Source organism: Dromaius novaehollandiae, chromosome 8, assembly GCF_036370855.1.
Source record: "Dromaius novaehollandiae isolate bDroNov1 chromosome 8, bDroNov1.hap1, whole genome shotgun sequence".
NCBI lineage: Eukaryota > Metazoa > Chordata > Aves > Casuariiformes > Dromaiidae > Dromaius > Dromaius novaehollandiae.
The window spans coordinates 30,414,488-30,439,106 of record NC_088105.1 but is presented as its reverse complement, the minus strand read 5'-3'; the positions used below and the strand labels follow the sequence as shown (position 1 = coordinate 30,439,106).

The 24,619-nt window shown below is 43.8% G+C and overlaps 1 protein-coding gene across 3 annotated transcripts in view; it reads left to right on the top strand.

Moving 5' to 3' along the window:
* Positions 1–24,619, top strand: part of ERI3 (ERI1 exoribonuclease family member 3) — a 148,977-nt gene that overhangs the window by 833 nt on the left and 123,525 nt on the right. For 2 of the 3 annotated variants that reach the window (XM_064516108.1, XM_064516109.1), the window contains exons 2-3: positions 8,969–9,243; positions 23,915–24,031. In XM_064516108.1, coding sequence (XP_064372178.1) covers positions 8,992–9,243; positions 23,915–24,031 — 369 coding nt within the window. In that variant the 5' untranslated portion in view covers positions 8,969–8,991. The remainder of the gene's footprint in view (positions 1–8,968; positions 9,244–23,914; positions 24,032–24,619) is intronic. The other variant, XM_064516110.1, reaches the window with a different exon arrangement.

Genomic DNA, 24,619 nt, shown 5'->3' with positions numbered 1-24,619 from the left:
GTTCTGAACTAAAACGTACAAGGGGATGTTGTCATTTACTCCTTATGTTCTGTGTTTTACAAGTCCTGTGTCTGGTGGATTTACGTGGTCATTGCTGGTCTATTTGCTAATAAGTCTGACATTTGTTTTACTTTATGCTTACTGATCTCTCTTCCTTTTAAGCTTTTGGTTTCAGAAATGGGTGGATTGGTAGCTCCCATTTAGTCTGAGCTCTAATATTCTTTCATCTGCAATGCATGGGACCGGGGTAACTTTTCTGGTTGGGAAATGCTTGCACTGTACCTCAGGAAGGATGAACTATGGCGGGCTCTGCGCAGGTACATCTCAAAGGGACTCATAGCATCAGATGCTGTTAGATACTTCTTTGAGGGTTTTTTTGTGGGAGGGAGGTTGAAAAGTAACTTGAATTTGTTGTAGCATCTTGTTGCTCTTTACAGTGTTGTAGCATCCCATATCAAGTGATATTAAAGTTGGCATATGAGCTTTTATTCGGAGAATGAACTATACTTAAAATAAATAATGTGTTAGAAGTCCAGTTGGTTACTCTTCAGTGCGTGGGCTTGGGAAATGTGATTTCAGCTATTTTTGTTTCCCTTTTAAAGCACTGAGTTTTGGCCTTTGCAACTGAACTTTGATATTAATTTATAATGTGGACTGAATACTTGTCTTGCTTCAAAGAGTGGCCCCTTTTATGGTTCCTATGGTTCTTGCCCCTCAAACTTTGGGTTGCTCTGCATAAGTGGTCTCTCTCTCTCTCTCTCTCTCTCTCTCTCTCTCTCTCTCTCTCTCTCTCTCTCGCACGCGCATGAACAAAAAAAGGTTAATGTGTATAGCCAGACGGATTTAAGTCTTACCAAATTCCAGAGGAGCAAAACCTACAGCATTAAAAAGAAAATGCTAATGTGCCTGATGCTAAATAAAGAAGTCTTTGGATTGAGCGTACACTGATATGATTTGGTGCGAACTTAAGTTTTTGCTTTGCAGTTGAGATACTTAACTTAAACTTGATTCCTTTAGGAGACCCAATTACAGCTGTTTCGGTGCTTATCTTGTTTTGGCTCTGTTAATTTTGGAAGGTCTTAAATCTTTCTTCCCTTTAATTTTGGAAGAGTTCTGAAGGAGATCTCATGTGTGAAATTTCTGCACTTAACCCTGCTCCTGTATTGATCTGGTAGCCACCTTCCAATAAAGGGCACTGAAACTACCGAGGGTGAGGTATGGTGAAGAGTGAATTAAAGTCAACTGCATAGGACTGGCCATCAGAAGCAGTGTTGATAAGAGAACACTGGAAACTATTAAGCAGATACACATTTTTCAAAAGCCTTTGCTTGGATCTGAAGCACATGGTATTGCTGGAAGCAGTTATCCTAGAGATTCCTGGTGTTTAATACGACTGGACAGCATGCAGCACGATACAAAGGCAAGCAGGGAGATGGTGGGAGAAGAGGACAAGTTGTTGTGCATGAAGTGTAACCTAGAACAGAGGTGGTAGCTGTTGCTGGTAGGATACCCTCTGGCAACTTCTCTCAGCTACGACAGGTTACCTATGGTGGCCAAATACCAGCTGAGTAGTCGTATTTTCTCCAGGTACATTCTGCAGATGATGATACCTCAGTTATAGCCAAAATTTTTGGTAGTTTTAATTGTATTTGTTAGTTGCTATTTCTTCCCTGGTTGTGGCTGGATATTAGGGTCAGCATCTTCCCCAGCTGGTCTTCCAGGGTCACTGAGACCAGGTTGTGTGAAACCATGCTCTGTTGTAGCTGTTGCCCTACTTGAAGCATTTGCCTCCATCACCAGGGCAGATCTTCTGCCAAGTACAGTACTTTCTTTTAACATTTCTGGAATTCATTTGTGAAGATCAAATGTGAACAATGTATCAAGCAACGCAAGTGTTGTCTTCCTGAGTCTGGACTGAGATTTGTTTGTCTCTTTCGGGTGTTAACCTTCAAGTTGATTTTTCAGCTAATGAAGGTGTGCAGCTGTATACCTGGTTTGAACAACTGTGGCATTCGTGTGCATGAAAATTGAGTAATTGTGCATGCTAGATTCCATTACACAAAGGGAGGTCTGGTATTTCTGCTTTTTACTAATTAGGCTAATGTGCAATAGTAGCTTTTACTGATGAGTAATGTAGTAGCTACAGATTGATTTCTTAAGGCACTGGGACCTCTTCTGTGGATTGAGAGCATTGAAATGCTGTAAATTGCAGAACCTATTCCAAAGACCAGGGCTTGGAAATTTTGAATGAAAACAAAGTTTTGCTCTTTTTTGAGAGTGAAGTGATTGACCATTGGAACAAACTGTCTGACAGTAGGGGTGAGCCTCCATAGCTGATGCTGCAATTTAAGGCCAAAAACTTTTCTGAAAGATGTTCAAACCTTTGGGCTCAATTCAGGAGTAATGAGGTGGAAACTTTATGGCGAGCATTACATGAGATTCAGACAGGATGGTCCGATGGGCTTTCTGGCTTTAAGCTTTAAGTGTTTATGATGCTAGGACTGAGTTACCTCTTCCATTTTCTGCAAAATGTCATGCCATCCCAGGCACAGGTGTCCTGGCCCGAGTGTGTGGTCTGGTGAGTGGCTGAGCGGACCAAACAGCTCCCAGCTGCCGTTCAGCATCTCTCTCCTGCTTCTGCTAATGTGGGCTAACCTCCTCCTTTGAACTTTGGTACTCATGCAGCCTGTCCCTGAGCTGATTCCTCTCACTAGCCCAGCAGGAAACTATCTTGTTTTAACTGTATTTTATTCCAGCTGCATTAGCCCTTTGATGGGTTACTGTGGTTGAATCAGCTTGCAGGGGGCCCTGACGAGCACAGGAACTGGCATGAGATAATCAGCAGGAGCGCAGGACTGAGAAGGAAGGACGGGCTTGTGGGCTTGCCTCCTTTTGTCCTCGAGAACTGTTGCACTGACTAACCCCATTTTGTGTAACTTCACCCCAGTGCGTTTCTTATGGATCCTGTGCCAAGAGAGGACACTGGACTAGAGGGTTCTTGATCTGATCCTCACTACCTGTTTCTTATCTTTAGTACTGAATTCACTCTTCCACTGTAGCTTTCCAATCTCATCTTGTGCATGTCCGTTTGTTGTTTTGTTTTAATTTTTGTTGCTTCCTTCATCCACATTTTCTCACTGTGTGTCCAGTGCTTTAGTATGTGGAACTTCTTCAGACTTCACCTTAGATCCATTTGCTTATCAACAGTCACTCTTGGAGAAGATTTAAAAATACACAGTAAAGCCTGTCTTAAGAGACCAGTCAAGGAGCTGACAAAAGTGGGTTGCCTAGCAAAGGTGGCCTAGTAAGACTGGAGTGGAATTGTGCTGTGCATCTTTGGGAATGCTTCGGGGTGGTCTGTTCAGAGGAGTTCATGTCCTACCAGCGTTAAGTCTTGTTCGGGTTTTGCTATGTTGTCAAGTGAACTGAGCTGTGTTTGTTTCCCAGCCTCGTAGGGTGTGCTAGCCCCAGGAAGGGCTTCTCCCGTAACCGCTGCCTGGTCCCCGACATTGTGATCCCACAATCCACCGCGTCTGTGGTTTCACAATGGAAGAGCGGGTGCTCGGGCGGTGTTTGACGTGTCTGCCAAGGAACGCAGCGGGAAGGATGAGCGTGAGAGACAGGAGAAAGCTTCCTTAACCAGAGTGTCCTCCACCTTTTAGTCAACCCTTTCCTTGTTTGCTCATTTCTACCATAATGCCTCCAAATAGCGAATCAACAGTCAGGTTGAATTTTAACTGAACTACCAAGATATGCCTCACTTTTAAATGAGCAGTTGCCTAACTTTACTGCTGTAACCCTCATTCTTCTCTGCTCGTACCCTCACTTGTTGTATTGCGTCTAATTTTAGACTGTAAGTTCTTGAGAACAGGGGCCTCCACTCTTCCTCTGTAGTGGGAAGAGACTGGGTGCAATTCTGGAGTGCTGTAAAAACAAAATGATTAATACCAAGATGTTTGTGATGAGTAATGATGGGACAGTGTATAGGCATTTCATGGCAATGCTTTGGGAAGCTTACATTACAAATTTTCCAAAATAGGGGTTTGGTTGTCAAGCAGTGCCTCAGACAAACCTAACGAAAATGAAAGGGCGTGCAATCATGGAAGTGTACTGGACTAATGTTAAAGGGGTGACAACTATGAGGCTACCAAATTAAAGAATCCAATTTACCTGTCTAAAATTAATTACATTATTAAAACGGTTCTAAAAGCTTTGTGTTTTGTTGTTTGTTTTACTTTATGTATTTTTTTTGCAAGTTTGGACAGTGACAGTGGATAAGGTGGTTTTGTTCTTAGTCTCCCATTTCCTGCCTCACGAGCTAGCCAGGTGCTGTAGCTTTTGAACAGCAATCCCTTTAATGAAATACTTGCTTTCAGGTTAAAGTTGATTTGAAAAACGGAGTCATCTCTATTGTTCTTCAGTTATATCTTCACAAAACTGAAATATGGGCTCACATTCGACCTCTGAGTATGCATTTGAACAGCTACCAAAATGGGAGTCTGCATTTTTTTGCCACACTCCAGGTTCCAGGTGTTGCTAAATATGTGCAATTTTCTTCTACAAAAAGCATCTTTATTACCATATGTTTTTACCTTTTTATATTTACAAAAATAATTCAATAAAATGAGACAAATCTGCCTACTTTTTGGGTAATTTTTGATTGCTCTAGCCTAGAATTCAATTTCCTGTCAGAGACCAGGAATCACAGCTACTAGCACCCAGGCTTTGGACAGGAAATAAAATATACTGCTCACAAAGCGCTCTCAAAAAATTTTTTTAATTTTAGTTTGCCTTTCCCTTTATGTTATTTTATTTTTTTAAATAATACTATGAAAGGCCATTTTACTGTAATATAAAGTAATTTAACTTGTAAATGGAGGCTCTGCTAGAACAGATCCTTTCTTGGGTTGCCCTTCCGATCTTAACTTAGGTGTTTGCCTTCTTTCCCCGTCCCTGCATCAGCTTGTCAAACTGAACAGTGAAGGGGAATATTTTTGGGTGAAAAACAAGCTGTTAAAGTTATGCCCTGTTTTGTTGCCATATGATTTTTAATTATATTTGTGCGTAGCATTAATACTTACTTTTTCCAACCAGAAAGTCAATCAAGCTCAAGTTTGTAGGCTAATTTATCTCACCATTGATGCATGTGTATCCTGTGCAGCTTGCATGGTGTACATCTCTGTGCATTTACCTGTGGCTTTGGGGCTGTCCTGCCAGTTGAGGAGAGTGCTTGTGATGCCCTCCTGGCTTTGTCGCAGCCATTCTTCACACACTATTAGTTTCCCATCCTGTTAGTTGCTGCTTTTGGCTCCTACTGAGCAGCTTCCTCGGTGTGAAGCCTGGAGGGTGATAGCCGCCAGCACAACTTCTTCGCTTCACACTTGGTGGGGCCCCTGGCAAGCCGGCCGCTACAGCTGGCACTTGCCTTTTGGCTTCCCTTGCTCGCTAGTGATCAAACTGTCATGCTTTAGTGCATGAAATGCTTTAGTCCGTGTGCTTTGACCTCTAACAAGTAAGAACCATGGTCAGCCTGAGCTTGTCCTGTTACCTGCACTGAAGGTCCAGAGGGTTTTTTTTGTTTTTTTTTAAAGACAGTTGCTGATTATAGCTGGTGATGTCATGTGTGACACACTATTATACAGCACATAATACTAACTTTATCTTCCAGCTGAAACCCACCACACATGGCTCTTTCCTGTGTTATTGGGTGTTGCAGATATAAGTGCTGTCACATTTTCCTAGGTCTATGTACAATCTGTCAAAATAATTCTTGAAGTCCAGCCTTGGTTCATGGTCCCATTATGTTTCATATATATATGTGTGTAAGGAATTGGAGCTGTGTGATATGAAATGTTAACCTAGTAGGGTTGAATGCCAGATGTGACAGCCTGCACTGTCTGAGATTATAATCTGACCTTTTGTGCATAAGAAATATATCTATGGTATTTTACTTAGGTTTGGAAATAGAATCATTCAATGTGTGAATTTGTCTGGCTAGAGCAGGGTTTGTAATTTTTGAAGTTGCATGCTTGCATTGCTGTCTTTTGCAATAAATACGGGATAATTACTAGTGCCTTGCATTGTCATAGCAGTCCTAAATTTACATGATTCCAGTAAAATGTGTGCGCTCACCAGCAGTCTTGTGCTCTGAGGCATTCTGACCTCACCAAGAAAGATGTAAGGTCTTCCTGGGGCCCCCAGAGCAGGGTCTGAGTAAACATACAGTTAAAACTTCACTTGGCCGAAAGCGTGGACTGGTGGTGGGCTTGCCTTTCTCTGTGCGCTGAGGGAATCGGCGTGCAGTGCCCCACTCGCATACCTGTGTTCAGTGCATAGCTCGCTCCGCGGCACTGGGAGAGCGGGTGGGGAGACTGGATTTCAGGTAGGAAGCCTCTTCTTGTCATTAGACGTGGGTGACGTGCAGTTGCTCAGTATAAACAGGCACTAGCTCTAGCTGTTATTTCCACAATACCTGCGTGAGCTGAACGTGCCTGGGTGTGGGATTGTGCTGCTGTGTCCGTGCAGGGACGTGTCTGAACGCTGCCAGGAAGGCCGGGCTTATCTTTGCTGCGTGGTGCAGTGTGGACACGCTGGCTCAGTTAGTGTCAGCTCAGGGACCTCTCTGCGCTGCATGGTGCAGACCTGCCTGAAGATTCATGGGGATCGTGTTTGATGCCCTAGTCTTGCCAGTTAAAATATATTAGAGAAGTACTGATTTTGCTGTGTGTAGGTGGATAATGTGGTATATTTTATTGCCTGTGTTTGATATAGGGGTTGGAGTCTGCCTGCCTCCCCCACTCCAACTCTATATTTTACTTTATGCAGTAGGCTAAGGACCAGGTTTTACCACAACTAACATACAAGCTGCTTTATTCCAAGATATTATATCTGCTGTGGTAGACCTTCAGATTCACAGCTGATAGCTTGAAGATTTAAGGCAGGTATACCTCAAATATCTCTTATCTGGGACAGGTTAGAAGTGAATATAACTTCTATTTGGCTGCAATGCATTTATTAATGATAGTAAAAGCTGTAGATGGAAAAGTGATCCCCTTTAGGATAAATAAAGTGTTGGGCTTGGAGTGTAGCTGTTACGGCATTTTTTTTTAATTGGTTTTTAGTTTTGTGGGTATCTGCTGCCTGCCATGCCGCTTTAATAAAGCGTGCATCTCCCCAGAAGGTGAAAGCCACAAGGTGCAAAGCAATTTACACCATGGAACTGGCAGCGTGGGGAGTGGCTCCACCTTAAACCACCTCCCCTGCTTTCATTGCCATCCGTGGTGTGCCTGGGTGTTCCTTCAACTCTAAACCTGTGAAAGGGAAGGTTACAAAATGTGTGTTTACTTGAAGCACACAACCTGCTCAGCCGCAATTATCTCCTAATCTGGTCTTTCCGAGTTTTTCCTGGTCTCTCAGGTAAATACAGATTTAGCTGTTATTCAAGGCATATTATTTACCTCATTAAGTGTGTGTTTTGGCACGTGCATTATTTACCTGATGGACTAACGGATAGGAAAGAGCAAATGCTGTCTTTTGTGCAAATAGCGACTTTATTCGCAGACCGCGAGTCTGCTGCTTTCCATCTTTCGTGTTTCGTGGAGAAAGTGCAGCCGCTCTGCGTTGCGCGGCGGGGCACTTCCTGCCCTCCACCAAGCAGCAAAAAAGCAAGTGCACACATGTGGGGAGGCTGGGCTCCATGGCCCAGCATGGAGAAACCATGCGAATGGGAGGCACGTGGCCCTGCACTCCCCATGAGGCCGTTCCTGCCCAGAGCCACAAGCAGGCGATGCCCTATGTCTCCTGGCCCAAGCCAGATCGTGAGCCCCTGTGGAGGGGCATCGCATGTGGTTTGCGTGGGGAATTGCTTCCTGGCTTGGCCGTGTCCCTATATCCATGTCTACGTAGAGAGGTGTGTATATATATGTATATGCACTCACATCCGTGTTCTAGAAGACTGAGCTGTTGCGATTCACCTGTTTTGCCCTATACCCACCTCTGTCGCACCTCCATGAGTTGAGCTTGAGCTCGTACCCTGATGAGTGTGTATCCGTTAACAGCCCTGAGGTCGACGTTCCTTGGGCGGTGGCAGTTCTGTGAAATTTTGTCTGTGACAGTTTAGAAGAAAAGGGGTGGGGGGAAGTTTGGACCCTATCAGATGGGTAAGGTGTATAACAGAAGCTTCACAAGATGATGGCTGCATCAGTGTTTTTGTTTTTTTTTTTCTGGTTAGGAGGGAGGGAGACCTATTGAGTCTTGCTTGCATTTTACTAAAAGGAAAATTTGGTCTTGGCAGTTCATATTTGGGATTGTTGCGCCAATCTCCTCCTCTGAAAAGTGTCTGAAGCAAGAAGTCTAATAGAGCACTACAGTCACATCTGTGTGAAACCTAGTATACAGAGCAAGCGCAAACCTCTGTGGAGAGCATCCTTTTAGCCAGCAGACACGTGGATTTATAATGGAAGTGGGAGGTTTGGGTGCGACTAATAGGCGTTTCCAGTGCCAAGCTGTTTTGATGGGTTGTAGTGTTGGTATGTGTCTTACTGTATTTAATTCCTACCATGTTTCGGAAGTTGCGTTGTATATGAAAAGACTAAAGACCTTCCCAGAAATTTCAGTGGTTTTCGGATCAGACTATATATGCTTAAGTGATTTATAGTGTATTCTGCTATGATAAGGTTCAGTGGGGATGTGTGATCTGGCACCTGGAACAGTGACTGTCTCTCATAGCTCTTAATTTAGAGCTGTTTGCAGAGGTTAATTTCCAGTTGCCCGTGCTTCTAGACACCTCGAGCTCCATCCAAATGCCACCTGTCGTGCTTAGAGCGGGCTACTGTGTTATTTCAGATTTCTAATGCCAGACCCTACACTAGGAAGCACAGAGAAAATCTATGACAGCAGAGTGAGGATGGAGAGAGTAGTAGCAGAGGTGAGATGTATATGTGCATAAGTAACAGGAGTCTCTCTTCAGTTTCAGATGCCTCTGGATGTTCAATGGTAGCACTCCTCCATACTGGAGCAGCCAAGTTTCCCCGAAACTTACTTCCGAGGGTGAGACAAGCTGTGTGCTCCCTCCTCCCGGCTGGTGTTCTCAAAGGGTACGGCTCCATCGTAAGCAGGAAACTGGCGTCCCACGGCTTTGGAGCTTCCATGGCAGCAATGTCATCCTTCCCTCCACAGAGATATCACTACTTCTTAGTGCTGGATTTTGAGGCCACATGTGATAAACCACAGATTCATCCTCAGGTAAATAGTTGATCCTGTTAATTCTCCCCTTGCAAGCTGCTGCTGTTCTGGGAGATGGAAGGAAAAGCCACACTGCCAGCTAGCTTGCTTTCCCTGGTTTGTCCCACCTTCTCTCTGTTGCTGGCCCTCTAGGCCTCTTATCAGTCTGCTGCTCTCATGAGCAGCACCGGGTCCGTTCAGCGGGAATGAAATGAAGGACCCTGATTTCCATCAAGGAAGTGAAAATTCATGTGTTACCAAAAATGCTTTCCTAGGTCATGTGTGCTTGTCATCTGCCTGAACTGGGGAGGGATATAAAATTGCTGGCTGGGAACCTGCATTATTAGCATACTCAAGGCAGCCTTGTCTGATTCTGCAAGGAAAAAGGCTGTTACTAGCCAATAGCTTTAGAAAAGGAAGAGTTAAGATGATAAAAATATATGCAGAAATGCGTAATGGTGTCTCTAAATAGGAACAATAGTTCTGTCTGATCTTGCTGCAGTTATCTTGCCTGAGTGTTAACTCTGGAGTGTAATAATATAGGAACAATTCAGCTTCAGAGAGATTTTTCCAGTGCCTTACCTCTTGAGGCATGCAATGATCTGGATGAAGTGCAAAGGTTTTTCTGCAGGCAGTTCTTTCATAATAGTGAAAAGCAAATTAGTAAATACATTTTCAATTGCCAGCAGGGTGGACCTGGAGCTTCCATTTAAATTAGAAAAGCATGATAAAAAGAAATAACCTAATATTGGGTTGGTAACAAGCAAACAGATTTCAGAGTCTCTGTGCTGACTTCAGACTTCATATCCACCTCTGTAACAAGCAATCAGCCTCTTGCTGGTATTGCCAGTAATATGCAGCTGTCTAAGGATACTTCTGTTTGTTTTGTTTCAAATATGCTGAAAGTCAAGCAATTTTCAATGTGATATCTCATTACTGAGATGATTTAATGCAATGAGTCCATTTCCTAATGCAGCTGTGGTTTCCTTTGGGCTTGTCCTTTCAAAGGGATGCTGCAAGCTGGGATCAAACTTGAGTCGTACCTTCTCCTGGGGTGCCTTGGTGAGCACTGCTAGTCTCACGTTTTCTTGAAAATGGAGGGCAAATCCCTGCTCTTCTGCTGGGTCTTTGTGAGAGGATGTTGTGTCTCTGCCTCCAGTTCTGCTAGGAAGGTCTTAACCGTTCTCCAAGTGAGATGTCAGGCTATTTCCTGCACGCTCAGCCTCGGGTGCACAGACCTGTCAAAGTTGTAAATTGGATCTACCTTGTCCCTTTGGATATGGGTTTGGTCTGTGCACATTTTGATGCAAAACCATGATGCATGTGGAGCTAGTTTACAGCTGGCAGTAAAAAGGAGCATGAGTGGAATATGATTACTACTGTTTTAAGGAGCTTTGTCCCCAAGTCCTTGCCAGGGAAAGTAATGGTCTGGGCCAATGCAGATCTGCTATATATTTTGTTGGCGAGATAACACCTTTAAGGTGGAGATGTTCTTCAGTGTTGTTTTTCCAGTCTGCTGTGTTCAGTGCCTGTCTGTATCATATCTTGTGTGGTAATGGCTGTCAGTCGCTCACATCCTCACAAACAAATTAGTTTGACAAATAAAGAAATGGCTCTTGCTGCACTAGAATCAGTGTAGCTGAAAAGACTGAAGTTGCCTGCCTGAATCAGACAACTCTGCAGATATGACACTCTTAGTTGCTGTCCCTACCTGCATCTTACCTTTTTGCTGACCAGATTGCTTTTTGCCCTGTTCACTGCTGGGCTGTATGTCATGGTGAGCAAACTGTGTTGTGCATGTCAGCGATGTTCTGTGCAAGGTTTTACTGGCAGGTTCTTTCGCTGGAGTAGTGGCAGCCAGGCAGATTTCAGAGATGTGGTCTGAGGACAGACCTGGGAGTTAGCAGTGCTCGGGTGCTGATCTTAACTGTGATCCTGATTCTTTCTCTGCATTTGTTCTGTTACAGCTCAGAACCTGCAAAATAGAACTCTAGCAGGTGATGCAACAAAATTCAAACGCACTGGAGTTTGTTGATGAGGAGGCTGCATGTAGAGCTAAACTCTGATCCAAGTTCCTTTAAGTGGGTCATCATAGCTGTAAACTTAGCCAGCTTGGCCTAAAAGTCTTGCAGAATACACATGCCACCATGCAGTAGCACTTCAAATCTCACTAACCACTCTTCAAAATGTTCTTGCTTATTATCAGAAACTACTGAAGGAGTGATCCTTTTATCTATGCTAAAATGTTTGACTGCAACGTTTGTTCCCCTTCCCATGGTACTTACTGGTGGTGAGCACTTCTTTGCAACCAGCAGCCTGGCTAACTTTATCCTTGGGAGATGTCCTTCATATTCCTTTCAGAGCCCTGAAGACTCCTTCATTTCTATTCCCTTTCACACTATTTCTCCCTCTGAGGTCTCATGGCATGGCCTCTGTAACTGGGATCAAGGAGGGTCAAGAACAGTGGTATTCCCCTAGGAAGCCACCCATATTATGACTGGACTGGCTTGGGGTGCTGACTGAATGCCACGCCACAGCTGCCCTTTGCTTTATCGCTTCTTGGGCTGATGTGGAGGTTCCTTAACATTCCCTGTCCTATATCCACAGGAGGATGGTAGCTTTGGGAATGGTAATTGAGAGTACTTCAACAGGTCAGCCTGTGTCCTTGCAGTTTGCTCTTGATGGCTTTCAACACGTGCCCCCAAATCAAAGTGCATAAGAGTAAGTGCAAAGCAGCAGCTTGGCTTTTGGGTTTTACGGGTGTATTTATGGGCAAAGAGACCATCCCAGAGACAATAGAAGTTGGGGGTTTTAATTGCATTTTCCCAGATGGATAGATGTGAAAACCTGAAAGAAGAATAGAGGCACAGTCTATGTATTGTAGTATTTTAACCAGCCAAAGGTCAGTAGGTGTAGCAGCAAGGGATGTTTACGGCTAGCCCCTCACACCTCTTTAAAGCTTACCTCAGCCTGTAGAGCCGTGTACATACGGCACTTTAGACACACAAGAGGAGATGCCTTACTAAGTGGGAGTGTCTCTCTCTCATTCCTTTGTCCTTGTAGACACTGGTGTTTATGGTGGTCGGTCCTTTGGTGACTGCGACAGGAGCCCCCCCCCCCGCCCCCAGCTCAGAGCTGCAGCTCCCTGTATCCTTGTTTTATTAATGCAGTGAGTGGGTGTGCCCCTTTCAGCCAGCAAGCCCGGCATCCTGCCTTCAACTTTCGCAGAGTGCAGAAAAAGTGAGGGTTTTTTTAATGTAAAAAGTCTGGTGACAGAGATCACAGCTATTCAAAGCTAAGTTTGGAATTACGCCTTAATTTAGCATGTTAATGTCTACTATAGTCTATTAAAACCACTTAGGTTAAAAACAAATAATATTCAAGCTTGTATACATTTTCTACTTGAAAGTTGGAAAGAAAACCGGACCCCAGAAGTGGCAGAAGTCACTGTCTCAGGAGTTGGAGCTAGGAGTTGAAATGCTAAATGAGCTTTTGATGATGATAAAGATACTATTTTTAATGTCAGTTTATTCAGGTACTTCAGTGTCTCAAATTCACTCAAATTTGATAATCATTTGGGCATTAGAAAATTGGCTCTTTCAATCTGTGTGTAAAGGGAAGCTGGGAAATGTTCAGATTTTTTCATACTAAAGTTGTAAAGGATGTTATGACCAGAAGCAGAAAAATAAGTACAGATGATACTTTCTGTGTTTTCCTGAACAGTACTTTCAAAATACAGATGTATTTTGATATTTTTCTTTAGATTATCCCACATATTTCAAGTTTGTTTAACTGTACCTTGTAACTGTTATTTTTGTAATTTCTTTTTATTATATATAAAATTATTTTTTATCATTTCTATCAAATGAAACAACATACCTGGCAATAAATACAGAATGTCATTCACTTTTTCAACATAAAACTGTAAACATTGAGACTGTGGATAAGAATGTTTAGCTGCTAATTTATTTGTAGCTGTGCATATGTATAATATGTATGCTGACAGTATATTTCCCGATTGGCGAAATTGTATTAGCAAATGAGATTCAGCCTTGTTTTAAAATAGTATTAAGTACAAGTGCAAAACAAGGTTAAATTGGTTTCAGACTATGTTTCCTTGAATGCTTGTGTAAATGAGCATTGAAGTTGGTTCCCCTGAACGTCAGTCTTGTGCTTCTGACTTGCAGTCGCGGGCAGATGCAGCTGGAGCAGCTGAAATGATCGCTGCCTCCCCGCTGCCTATACCACGCTCCCTTTTTGCTGGATGGTGTCATTCCTGCAGTAGGGACAACTGAATGATGTGCGTCTGCTCCTGAGCTGATGTGATTTATGGACTGACCTTGTAATGTGAATGGATGTTGATTTCTACCAAATTTAGGGCTTAGCAGTAGACGTGCAGTCCCTGCTGAGCTCCCTGCTCAGGGTAAGTAGGGAGGGGATGGGCAAGCTGCCTAGGTAGCCGTGGCCTGAGCTCGGGGGACTTTCTAGGTGGAGTATGTCAGAAATGACAAACCCGGGAGCTGTGCTGCTAGAGGAGCTCACGGGAGGGACCGAAGCAGGCTGTGAGCGATCTTCTGAACGCTCTTCAAGCAGTGCTCTGTGAAGACTGTATTAGGGCAATCCTCGCTGAAGGCCAGAATGGGAATGGTGGCTCACAAAGCCGGTATCAGAGAGATTGTCACAATCCTATCCAAAGGCAAACAGTGGAGATGTGCCAGTGCTCACCTATCCTATCTAGATATTCCTGTGTAGCAGATTTCTTTTAGCACAGTTTTTGTGTAGCTGTTGAGCTCAGTGCATTAGAAATCACCTGCCAAAACCTATATTAAGGCTGATCGTGAATTGCTGAAAAGTGAAGAAATTCAGGCTTGTTTCCCATGGCAACTTTAACTCAGCACTCTCATGCATAAGTATTACAATGGAATATTAATCTGCAATTACCTGTCTTCATGCAGCTTAGGCTTGGGTGCAGTTTTAAATACATACTTCTCAATTCAGCTTCATCCAGTGTTGTTACTAGAGGAATGCCATTAAAGATGTGTGCAACCCAGTCACTTAAAGGCTTTTCTTTTTTTTACTAAAAGTAAAAATATGTATTTATCATCTCTTTGCCAATTATGGTTTACTTTACACCCTTTATTTAATGAAACTACATGGCTGCTGTTAAGCTATTCTTGTGTTGCGATGCTTTAAGTTCCCAGAGTGGTGGGAAATAGTTCATATAAAAGCTATTTTAGGTTATTTTTCTGTTCATGTTCATTTTTGTACAATCTCTTGAAAAAACTTTTTGAGGCCTTATAGCTAGCTCCTCTGAACAGTTACAAATTCTGCTAAAGGCACATAAGCATCTGTAATTCCAAATGCTATAGGGTGCATCTGGAATTACTGAAGAGATGCAGTTCTTTTTTCTCATATTTTCTGTATCTCGTGTGTTTCATTTCAGGTCTGTGGGGCTGTTGTGAAGGCTTATTTTGACCAATATTGAGTATAATGTCTTTATTTTAAAAGACAGAGAGATTGGAGAAGAGCAACCAGAAATTCAAAATGGGTTTTGCATGGTCTGAAATATCAGCTGCAGTGTCGCCCACAAAAGCTGCATTCTCCGTGGCAGTCATTTTACCTTGGCGACCTCCCCTGTTCTTGCAATAAGTAGGGACAACCTTGCTGTGACCCTTATCAATCTGACGAGGGGTATTACGGCTTCAGGCAACAGAATTGGCTGTATTTGTTTAAAACCCGATGAGCTAGGTAACATGAACAGTCACTGAACCCAAATCCCCTATGGAGCACAACCACTGGACCACCAGGCAAGACATCTGATATATGAAAATATTCAATTTCTTACTTAAAGATATAAACCCAGCAGTATTATAGTGACAAGCCTAAAATACCAGGTGCTCAGGTGGCTGACTGCTGCAGTCCTAACCTGACCCAACCTGCTTAGCTTTCGGCTGGTTATTGACAGGCCGATGAGATGACTGCTTTAAAGCAATCAGTCATGTTGCCCTTTCCCTCGCAGCGTGTGGAGACCCCACATCAGTTATGCATCCCAGCGTGCAATTCCCCACCTGTGCTGTTTGAACACTGTATCTTTAGCTGTGCAAACATTACACATCGTTTAGGTGACAAGTTGCAAAGTTAAGTAGACTTGTTGTTACAGCAGAAAGTAGTTGAGCTTCAGTCACCCTGAAATGGAAAGATCCGTGCTAGTTCAGGAATGTGCAAGTCCCTTGTAGTGTGTTTAAAGGTTGCTTTGCCTCGCCGTAAAGCAGCTGATTGGGGTTACTTGTGCTGCTGGAAACGTTTATGGCACGTGCTTTTCCGAAGTTAAGGGAAGGGTGCCACAGCGTTATACTCCTGCTGCTCTTGTGCTTTGTGACTCTTGCTCGTGTGCATGGCATTGTATGGTCCCTGCGGAGCTGCGCGCTGGCTGTTTCCTGGCCTCTGAGCCACCCAGCGTGATGTTTTAAAAACGTGCAATATTCTGAGGTACTGGAGGGAGGATCTTCCCCTTCTCAGCTCCTGAACAATTATTGAAGCGTAAATATGATCCCCACAGGGGAAGGGCAGGATTGATGCTGAAATGAGTAAATAGCTTTCCAGCAGATTTTCCAGAAAACGTTTGCTAGAACAGAGATCAAACAGGGAAAGCAGAAGTCCAGAAAGTAAATACTGAAGTGTTAATACCTTTGTAAAAATAAAGTGACCATGAAGTCAGGTGTCCTTGCTTTTGTCCTACCGTGGTCCCTTTAGGCTCTTGGCAGACAAGGGATGGCATCTGGAGAGAACAGGCTTGATGTGAGGAGCTTTTCAGTTCTTGATTTGGCTCTGACTCAAATCCCTCTGTGACCCTAGCTAAAATAGCTGATAGCTAAAATACCCCAGGTTCAGCTGCACCTTTCCGTGCCTGCTTGCTCTTCCATGTGGTGGCATCTATCTGGAGCGCTGCGACGGGGTTTCGCTTTTCCCTTCAGGCTGTTGAGGTGTTTGCTGTTTTAAAGTTGTCTCTTAGTTTTGAACAAAACCTCCCCGATAAGGAGGTGGTGCAGCTTGGCTCTTTCTGGCAAAGGCTCTTGCTTTCTCCCGCTTTGTTCCAAGCTGGCTGCGTAATCATCCTCATGTTGTCTGCGTTGGTCAGGGCACTTGGTAGCTGGCAGAACTGTTCTTGGGTATGTTACTTAGTTCCTCTCTACGCCAGGTAGAAATGATGCTGTTACCAGCAGTTAGTTGTGATGTTTGTAAAACCACGGGTTTTCATTTACATGCACTAACATGCCCTTTCTACCCATCCCAGATGTTTTAGTGTTGCTGGGATCATTGATTGTTTGTGCTGCTCGATATCAGGTGAAGAGGTTGGGTCTTGAAATGATTTGATAATTCTGTAATGGAGACTGCACAGGCAGCTTGCCTGTGGTAGAAAGGGGTAGATTGAAAAAGGATGCTGTGTAGTTGTCGTGTTGCAATACAAAGGTAATATTTGGAAAGTCCTGTGTGCTGTTTCTAACTTGGTCTGAGTATTAAACTTCACCAAACTGTCAAGCTTTAAATTATGGTTGTGTGTGGCAGTTGAGATTTTCTGGGTGGTTAAATATATGTCAGTAGTGCTTGAAGAAATGAGTTGAAATGTCAGTGTGTCTGTATTTCTCATCCTGAGTGTGGAAGGAGAAGGGAGGTTCTGTTACTCCTGATGGCTGGGTGCTGCTAGAAAGATTGAAATAGATTGTTTTGTTTGTTTTTTGGTTTTTTGGCAGGTGGGATGATGGTGATGGTGACAGGCAGAAGCCGACCTGTGAGCAAATGGTTACCAAAGGTTTTGCTTGGGATGAAGGGGCAAAGGTTATGAGCCAGCTATAAAAATGTGAGGTGCAGTGGCATGAAAGAAGTCCCAAAGACTGTAGTGACAAGTTTAGGGGGAAATGTCACATGCAAGTCATGTGGATCCTCCTATTCTTGGCCCTATAAGGAGGGACCTCAGCTAGAGAAATGTTTTGTTTTGGACTCTATACTTCAAAAAAAATTTTTAGACCATTTCAAGAGAGTCCAGAAGAAACACACTGAGTGTGACCAGGGGTCTGCAAAACGCAACCTGTGAGCACAGACTGGAAGGCATTGGGGTTGCCTAGTACAGAGAAGAGAAGGGGAGGTATGATAACTGTCTTCTGTTACAGAAAAGAAAAAGGTTCTGGCCTGTGTCCACTGTGCATAGGAGGAGAAGTCATGAATTTAAACAACAGCAAGGGAAACTCCTATTAGACATTAGGAGAAACTTTCTAATGATAAGACGAATGAAACACCAGGATAGAGTGCCTGGGGAGTGTGTGAATCTCTGTTATTGGAGTCTTTAAAAACAGCCGAGACAAAGTCAGAAATGATTTAGGGGGAGATGCTGCTGCCTTAGGGCAGGTGCATGGACTAGATGTCTCTCTTAAAGCTCAAGCTCCTGGAGGCATGTGATTAGATGGGAATTTCGGCTCCTATTAAAGAAAGAGAAATGATTCCTCGCTCTCACAGTTGTAAGGAAACACCTAGAAATATGAGCCAGGTATGATGTCAGACTGCAGAACCCAAAAGAAAGGTCAAAATTTATCATTGAGGAAAACCAGCCTTTGACATTGGGCCTGAATTTTAAGAGTTGGCAGTGAGGTTATCCTGAAGGCAGGGGAAGAAAGAAACCCTGGGTATTCAAGGATCCAGGAGCAGAAGTTGTCTTCACGTCATCTTCTCCCTGTGTTTCATAATCTTTCCATGTTCTTGCCTGCTCCCTTGCGTTCTGATTTTTTTGTATGTATTTCCCTTCACGCTTTTCCCAAGGATATGATATTTGTTTAAACATATTTAATTGTTGGGTGTGTGCAGATGTGTATTTGCAGCTAGGTAATGATGGAAAATGTAATTTGGGGATCAGCTGCTTCCTCAAAGGCCTTTTAACAGAGTTATTTTGTACAGTAAGTAACTTACCTTGGGGAGAAGCATTGTGAGACTCATCACTGTGTGCGCGTGTAGGCATCCTTGGGACAGCCAGCATAGCCTTGATTCAGCAGAAGTCCTGCTGTCCCCTCTTGCAGAGGTGTTGTCTTTATGCTACTCATTTTAGTTAAATAGAAATTTAGAATTGGGGAAAAGACCTATGAAGTCATCTTGGTTACTGTCCCCGAGGGCTGGTGCAAGGCTGCTCAACTTGAAAACAACTTTAGTTAAAATGATGATTAAGGCAGAGAATGGAAACCGGGGAGGCAAATCTGTTAGGCTAGTGCTGTCCTTACTATGTCCCTTTTCGATTTTAATTGCCTTGGAAAAAAGGAAAATCACAGGCCTTTAAGAGCTCTGATTCTTCCTGCTCTTCACCCCCACCCCCCCACCCGGAACTTGGAGGCATCAACTCTCATCTGTCAAAGTGTAAATCAGCAATTAAAACACAAACAGCGAAATGCCAAAGATGACCCGAAGCACAAAGCAACTGACAAACAAGTCCGGACAAATCGGCGGATAATTTATAAGCATTGCCCTAAAATCTAATTATTTGGCAATTCGAATTTGCAGCCGGCCAGGGCTGTGCAATAAATTTAACCCGCCATAAATTATTTAGGAGCAGCCCGTGGTGTAAATCAAAAACACAAGTGTTTGTTTAAGAAATAAGCTCCTTGTGCTTAAAATGACTTTTTTTCTGTAAAGAGGAAAAAAAAATCCCAGAACAAAACGAGCTGATGCTGAGCCTGTGTTCCCTCCAGTGAGGCTCCCTTGTGTCTCCTCCTTTACCTTTTCTAAAGGTATAAAGCGATTTTGTGGTAGGAAGTTCTGTCCTTTTTGTTATCAGAAAAAAATCCCTTTCTCTTAAAACATCTGCTCATTTTTATTGCGTTTTGAACAGTCAGCTCTGATTTTTATGGGCATCTTTTATTCTGGTGTTTATTAAACTTCTTCAAATGCGGGTGGGAGTAGGGGATAAATTATTCTCTGCTAGTTTTTGAACTGAATGGCCACGAGATCTTCCTCAAATATATAAATCACTGTCCTGAAGCAAGCCCTGTCCCTTCTTACATGGGCTTCTGGATTAAAAGGTTTTGAGAGCAGGAAGTTTTTGCTGTGCATTGTATTCTTTTAGTCTTAATAATGTTATTGCTCCACAAATCCAAGATGATAAGCAAAACGATTCCTGTGGGGGAAGCAGTGCAACTTTTGCTGCTTGCTTTTCTAAACTCTAGAGATCTTGCTGTTCCAGGAAGGCTTTTAGTGAGTATAGCGATGTGCTTGTTGATTTATTATCAAGAAAACCAAGGCAGCTGAATTCTTGCATCCCTTTTCTGATGTTGGAGAGGGGGTTTTCGTGTAGGGTGGTGGGGTAGGAAAAGGCTGGGTTTGCAGCAGTGATTTCACGTGCCCGTATGAATTTTTCAAATCCCTTTGAAAAGGAAGCCCATAGCCATTGCACAGTTACGCTGCAGCCCACTTGCTGCTCCTCAGACCACCATCACGGGACAGCCAGGTTACACAGACGGCTTGCGCCTGGCGTCTCCTTCTTGAGAAGGTTTAAAAAAAGGGGTGGGGGGGATATTCTGAGCAAGCTGTCACATAGATTTGTTTGAAGTACCACAAAATCATAAATACAACATTGTTGTAAAGACAGTGGACCTGGTAATGGATATTTATAAGCCTACGGCTCTATACGTTCCTATTGTGAACGTGTTTGGGGGAGCAGCTGAGAGGAGGGACAGGGTGGAAATGTCTTTTTCTTTAAGCGTGTTAATATTGATTTTAGAAGCTCTGTGTTCCAACAATATAAATGCAAATGCCTGTAATTGGGAGCTGCGTGCAGAATTTCTCAACACAAAACATGTTCAACTTTTCATGACAATGAAAGGAAAATAAAAAGCTGCTTATTTATTGCTGGTGGTTTGAATCCTGGATTTCCTTTCAAGTTACTTTGCAGTGCTAAATAAAGTACCTAATTGCAGTGCTTGCAAAATTCAGATGGGTGCATTTGTTCTTCGGGTACCTTGTGGCTATTTGCAGCCTCTGGACACCCTCAGCGTTATTTCAGCACATCCATAACTTCTGGTTGTGCTATGAGGAAACGCTGGGGGTGGAAAAAAAGACTCAGAAGACCCAAACGCTGCTGGCGCAAGGCAATGCCGTAGTTGGCACACGTGTAGTTGGTGTTGGAAATGGAAATGTGCGAGGATCTCAGGGTAGCTCTTATGAATGGTGAGACTTCCATAGAAGAAACCTAGTGTCAGTGAAGCTCTCCTAACTCCATTGCACTGCTTCCCTCCACCTTTCCCCACCTGGAAAAAAGCAGAGAAGGTCCGTGGCTGTGCGGATGTAGCCGAGCGTTTTAAGCTCACCAGGCTATTGTGAAATGTGAGTGCTCGCCCGGCTGCCTTTCTGAATCGCGGTCTGTTGGGGGTGTGGGTGTGTGTCTAAGCACTCACCATTTCATAATAATTACTAATGAAATTCTAGATCTGTAATAACATTTTGGATATCTAAAACAAACCATATGCTTGTAAAAAAAAAAAAAAAAAAAAAAAAGTGGAAACAGATCAACTTTAAGCCATAAATTCTTGGTAATAGAGGCCTCTTTTTTTCCCCTTTCTGTTTATGTTTGATAGATATTTTTGTTTCTGCAGGAATGTCAACTCTTAATTTCATGATGTATCATAGGCTTAAGAAAATTGAATTTAATAAAGGCAAAAGATGAATGGCACCTTTAAAGGCCCCAACACTTGTCTTTATTAGCAGGACAAACTGCAGGGTCTCCAAACACTGCTTCTCTCCAAATGAAAGTTTAAATGAAAAGTACAGCAGTGTCACAGGTTAAATTTCATTGCAGGACTGGCTAACATCGTTAGTGAGGAGTGGGGCTGATTTCATGGGGCTGGTATCTGTTTCCTTAGATACCAGTGGAGCAAACATTGCCAGAGACTGGAAAAATCTTCACTATAGGAAGCGTGCAGAGAAACAGCCTTTTGGGAAAGGTCCTTTACCACTTGCCTGAAAAACTGACCAAATAAGCCCAAAAGAGCTGCTGTTCTTTCTCCCAAGATGTTCAAGTTGCGACTCAGGTTCCACCCCCTCTCCCTGGTCGCATATTTCCCACAGACCTGCAGTAATTCTTGATATTGTTAAATTTTCCACATTTTTTAGTGCAGCTTTTTTTATTTCCTCCGTCTGTTTTAATCCGACCCTCCTGGAAGTGCTTTTTGCCTTTGGTTCTGGAAGGCAAATGACGCCTTTGTGTATCAGATCAGCCAGCCACGCTGTCTTTCAGCCTCTCTTTGCATCCAGCCACTTGATGGCCCCGAGGATATTTCTGTTCCCTTAGGACTGCTGTCTGCATTGCAACGCGGGCTTGCTGTGAAATCCAGTCGGTGTGTGCCCCTCTCTGGGAGGGAGGCCAGCCTGTTCCTCCTGCCCTGCCGAGGACTTGCCCGCTCCAAAGATTGCCCCGGCATGGGGTGCAGACCCAGAGGGTAACAAGTTTCCCCAGCCCCTTTTACAGACTGCTTGAGGAAGGAGAGCGATATTTGGCAGATAGGGCTGTAACATGTATCAGCCGGCCTGGGGTTAAGCCTGGCTCTGTTAGGACATCCTGCCCATTTGCTTCAAACTCTGCAGTCTGGCTTTCCTTCTGAACAGCAATGTGCTGCGCTGCGTGGTGGTTATTTCAGCAGGAGGAGTTCGTTTGGCTGTGTTCAGCGTTCCTTATTTCGATCACTGATTTCTGTCGTTTCCCCTGGTAATTCTGGGTGGCTGACGTTGGCGAGATCTGGGTGATGCTCAGGCATTTCGCAGAGCTGGAGCAGCGTTTTTCTCTGCCTTTCTATGTACTCCTGCTCTTCCAGCCGCAGCCCGTGTATGTCCCTCCCTGGGGCAGGGAAGCTTGGTCGCTCCTGCTGGGCTTTGGCATGGTTGTGGGGCTGGGGGAGAGAATGTGCCTAATCCTCCTTGATGCAGCACGTATGAGTACGGCAGGGCTGACAGCGGGGACACCGTGAAGCCCTGTGTTGTCTGCTGTTTGACTGCTCGGTGTCTACGTCCAGGTGCTTCGTCACCGTTACCAGGGTCTAACTTTTCCTCTTGGCTGCCTGTGCCCAGTTGGCACAGCCCTCGGCTTGGCCGCTCCTGGAAGCCCTTGGGGTCGTGGCGCTGCGTTCTCCCCGAGATGGAAATTGGGTGTTTCCACTGGCTTTTTAAATTATTTGTTGTTTCCATTTACCCACCCATCCTCTTGCCGTCCCCCGGCTGCGGGGGCTGGTGATGTCATCAGTTCCTATATATGACCTCACGATGATTTCCCCCTGCGGGTCATGGGCGTTGCAGCCCGGGTGCAAGACCTGTGTTAGTCCTCTGCAGTGGCTGCATTTTCCACATGCTAATTTTACTCGCTGGAGTTAGATTTTTTTATTTATTTATTTTTTATTATTTCTTATTTGTCTCTTCCAGATGTTTTCAGGCAGTTTTTTTTTTGTTGTTAAACTAATTCCATTCATGTTTTAAAAATTTATGAAAGCGCTAATAAAAATGTCAAAGTGGTAAAAATGTTAGCTTTTGCTCTGCTTTGATTAAATTTTGCAAACTGTTTTTGAATATTAAAAAGCAATATTTTTTTTTATTCTCTCTCCCTCTCTCTCTTTCTCTCCAGAAGTGATTTGAGAGGCTTGTTGCATGGATATCACTCAGCAGGCTCATTTGCACTCCAGAACCTTGGTGCCATGCATCTCTATTAAATAACATAGACAAATTATTCTTTAAAGACACCAAACAAATTGTCACTTCTCTTGCATTAAACTGGAAGGAGGAGAGGGAGTGGGGAAGGAGGGGGGTGAACACAAAGGATTTTATCGCTTTTATTCAGTGGTCGGCTTTTTTAATTTCATGTATATTTTTTAATAATTGAGAAATCCATTGTAACTGGATTTCTTTAAACTTTTTATTAACAGATCCATGTAAATTTTTGATTGCTGATTATTCAAATAATTGAGCATTCTTCTGATGAAGAACATTTTTATTTCCCTATCAGCATAAATTGGCTGTAGAGAGGAAAATAAAGCAGGGCTTGCTACTGTGCCATATCCCGTAGGGGTGGTTTTTGCAGGGGGACTTACAGTTCCTCTTCCCGCTCTGTTGGAGGAGAGTGGTGCTCCTTGCAACTTTTGTTTCGGCCTCACCTGGGAAGGAGGTGCTTCATGCAATAGTGTGCAAATTTTTAAGGAGCTCCTGTTGTCTGTCTGGTGTCCTCCAGAAGAAGTGAGTGGTAGAGAGGGTGGAACTGATCATGAGGGCATCATGTCTGAGGTGTCATTGTTCACCAGAAGTGAACCCATTGCAAGTGTGCCTCCATGTTCTCTGGGTAGCACGTGCAAGCGGTGCCACGTTGTCTTTCTCTTGAAAGGTTCAGCTTGAGGCAGCAGCATGTGCGGTTGCTACATTGAGCACCCACCAGTATGTCCTGGCTGGGACCAGCGCATGATGAGTGTCCACACTGTGCTGCTTCACACTAACAGTGCTAGACGTGTTCTGTGCTCCTGCGTGACTCTCCCATTTGTTGTGCGGAGCTTCATGTTGGCCTCATTTCTGTCTGGGACCATCAGCCCCCTCTTCTTACTGCCATCTTGCTAGTATGGATCTTTCCCAGCTTCATTTTTTTTGTTTGATTTAAATGAACAGCTGCTTTTCTTTTTACCCTATTCAGGAAATCATCGAATTCCCTATCCTGAAGCTGAATGGCAGGACGATGGAGATTGAATCCACCTTTCACATGTATGTTCAGCCTGTGGTGCATCCCCAGCTTACGCCCTTCTGTACAGAGGTAAAGTGCAAAGGTTCCCCAGTGCACCAAGAGTATCTCTGGGAAGCAGGTTTCCATTGCGCCGGGGGTTGGGATCACGTCGTTGTGATGCAGCTGCAAGGCATGATGTTGTGCCAGCCTCATGTTTACAGATAAGGGGACTCATCTTTATTATTATAGTAGAGTGTAAAGGCTTTGGTTTGGATTCATAACTAACTCTACTTACAGTTATGATCTCCTAACAAAGATCAATTGTTTATATAACTAATGAATGTATTCCTGGGTGACCACAGAATTAAAATACTAATGCCATATTAGCGAATGGTCAAGATACTGGAGCCTGTCTGTAAGCTCTTAATGATCATGCTGTGCTGCTCTTTGGTGGGGAAGGTCAAAGAGAGCCTGGTCCAAAGGAAGGAAGTGTTGTACTGCTCCATGGTTCAGAAGCTCTAAATGACTCTCCTATGTACTTGCTTGCTGTGATTTGATGAGCTCCTCAGAGTGGTAAGACAACCTACATCTCTATTTTTAAGACTCTTTTTTGATGTTGTGCCTGTGGGGTGCTTGAAATGATTGCTGGAGAAGTGAGGTCTTGTTACTTGGTTACAC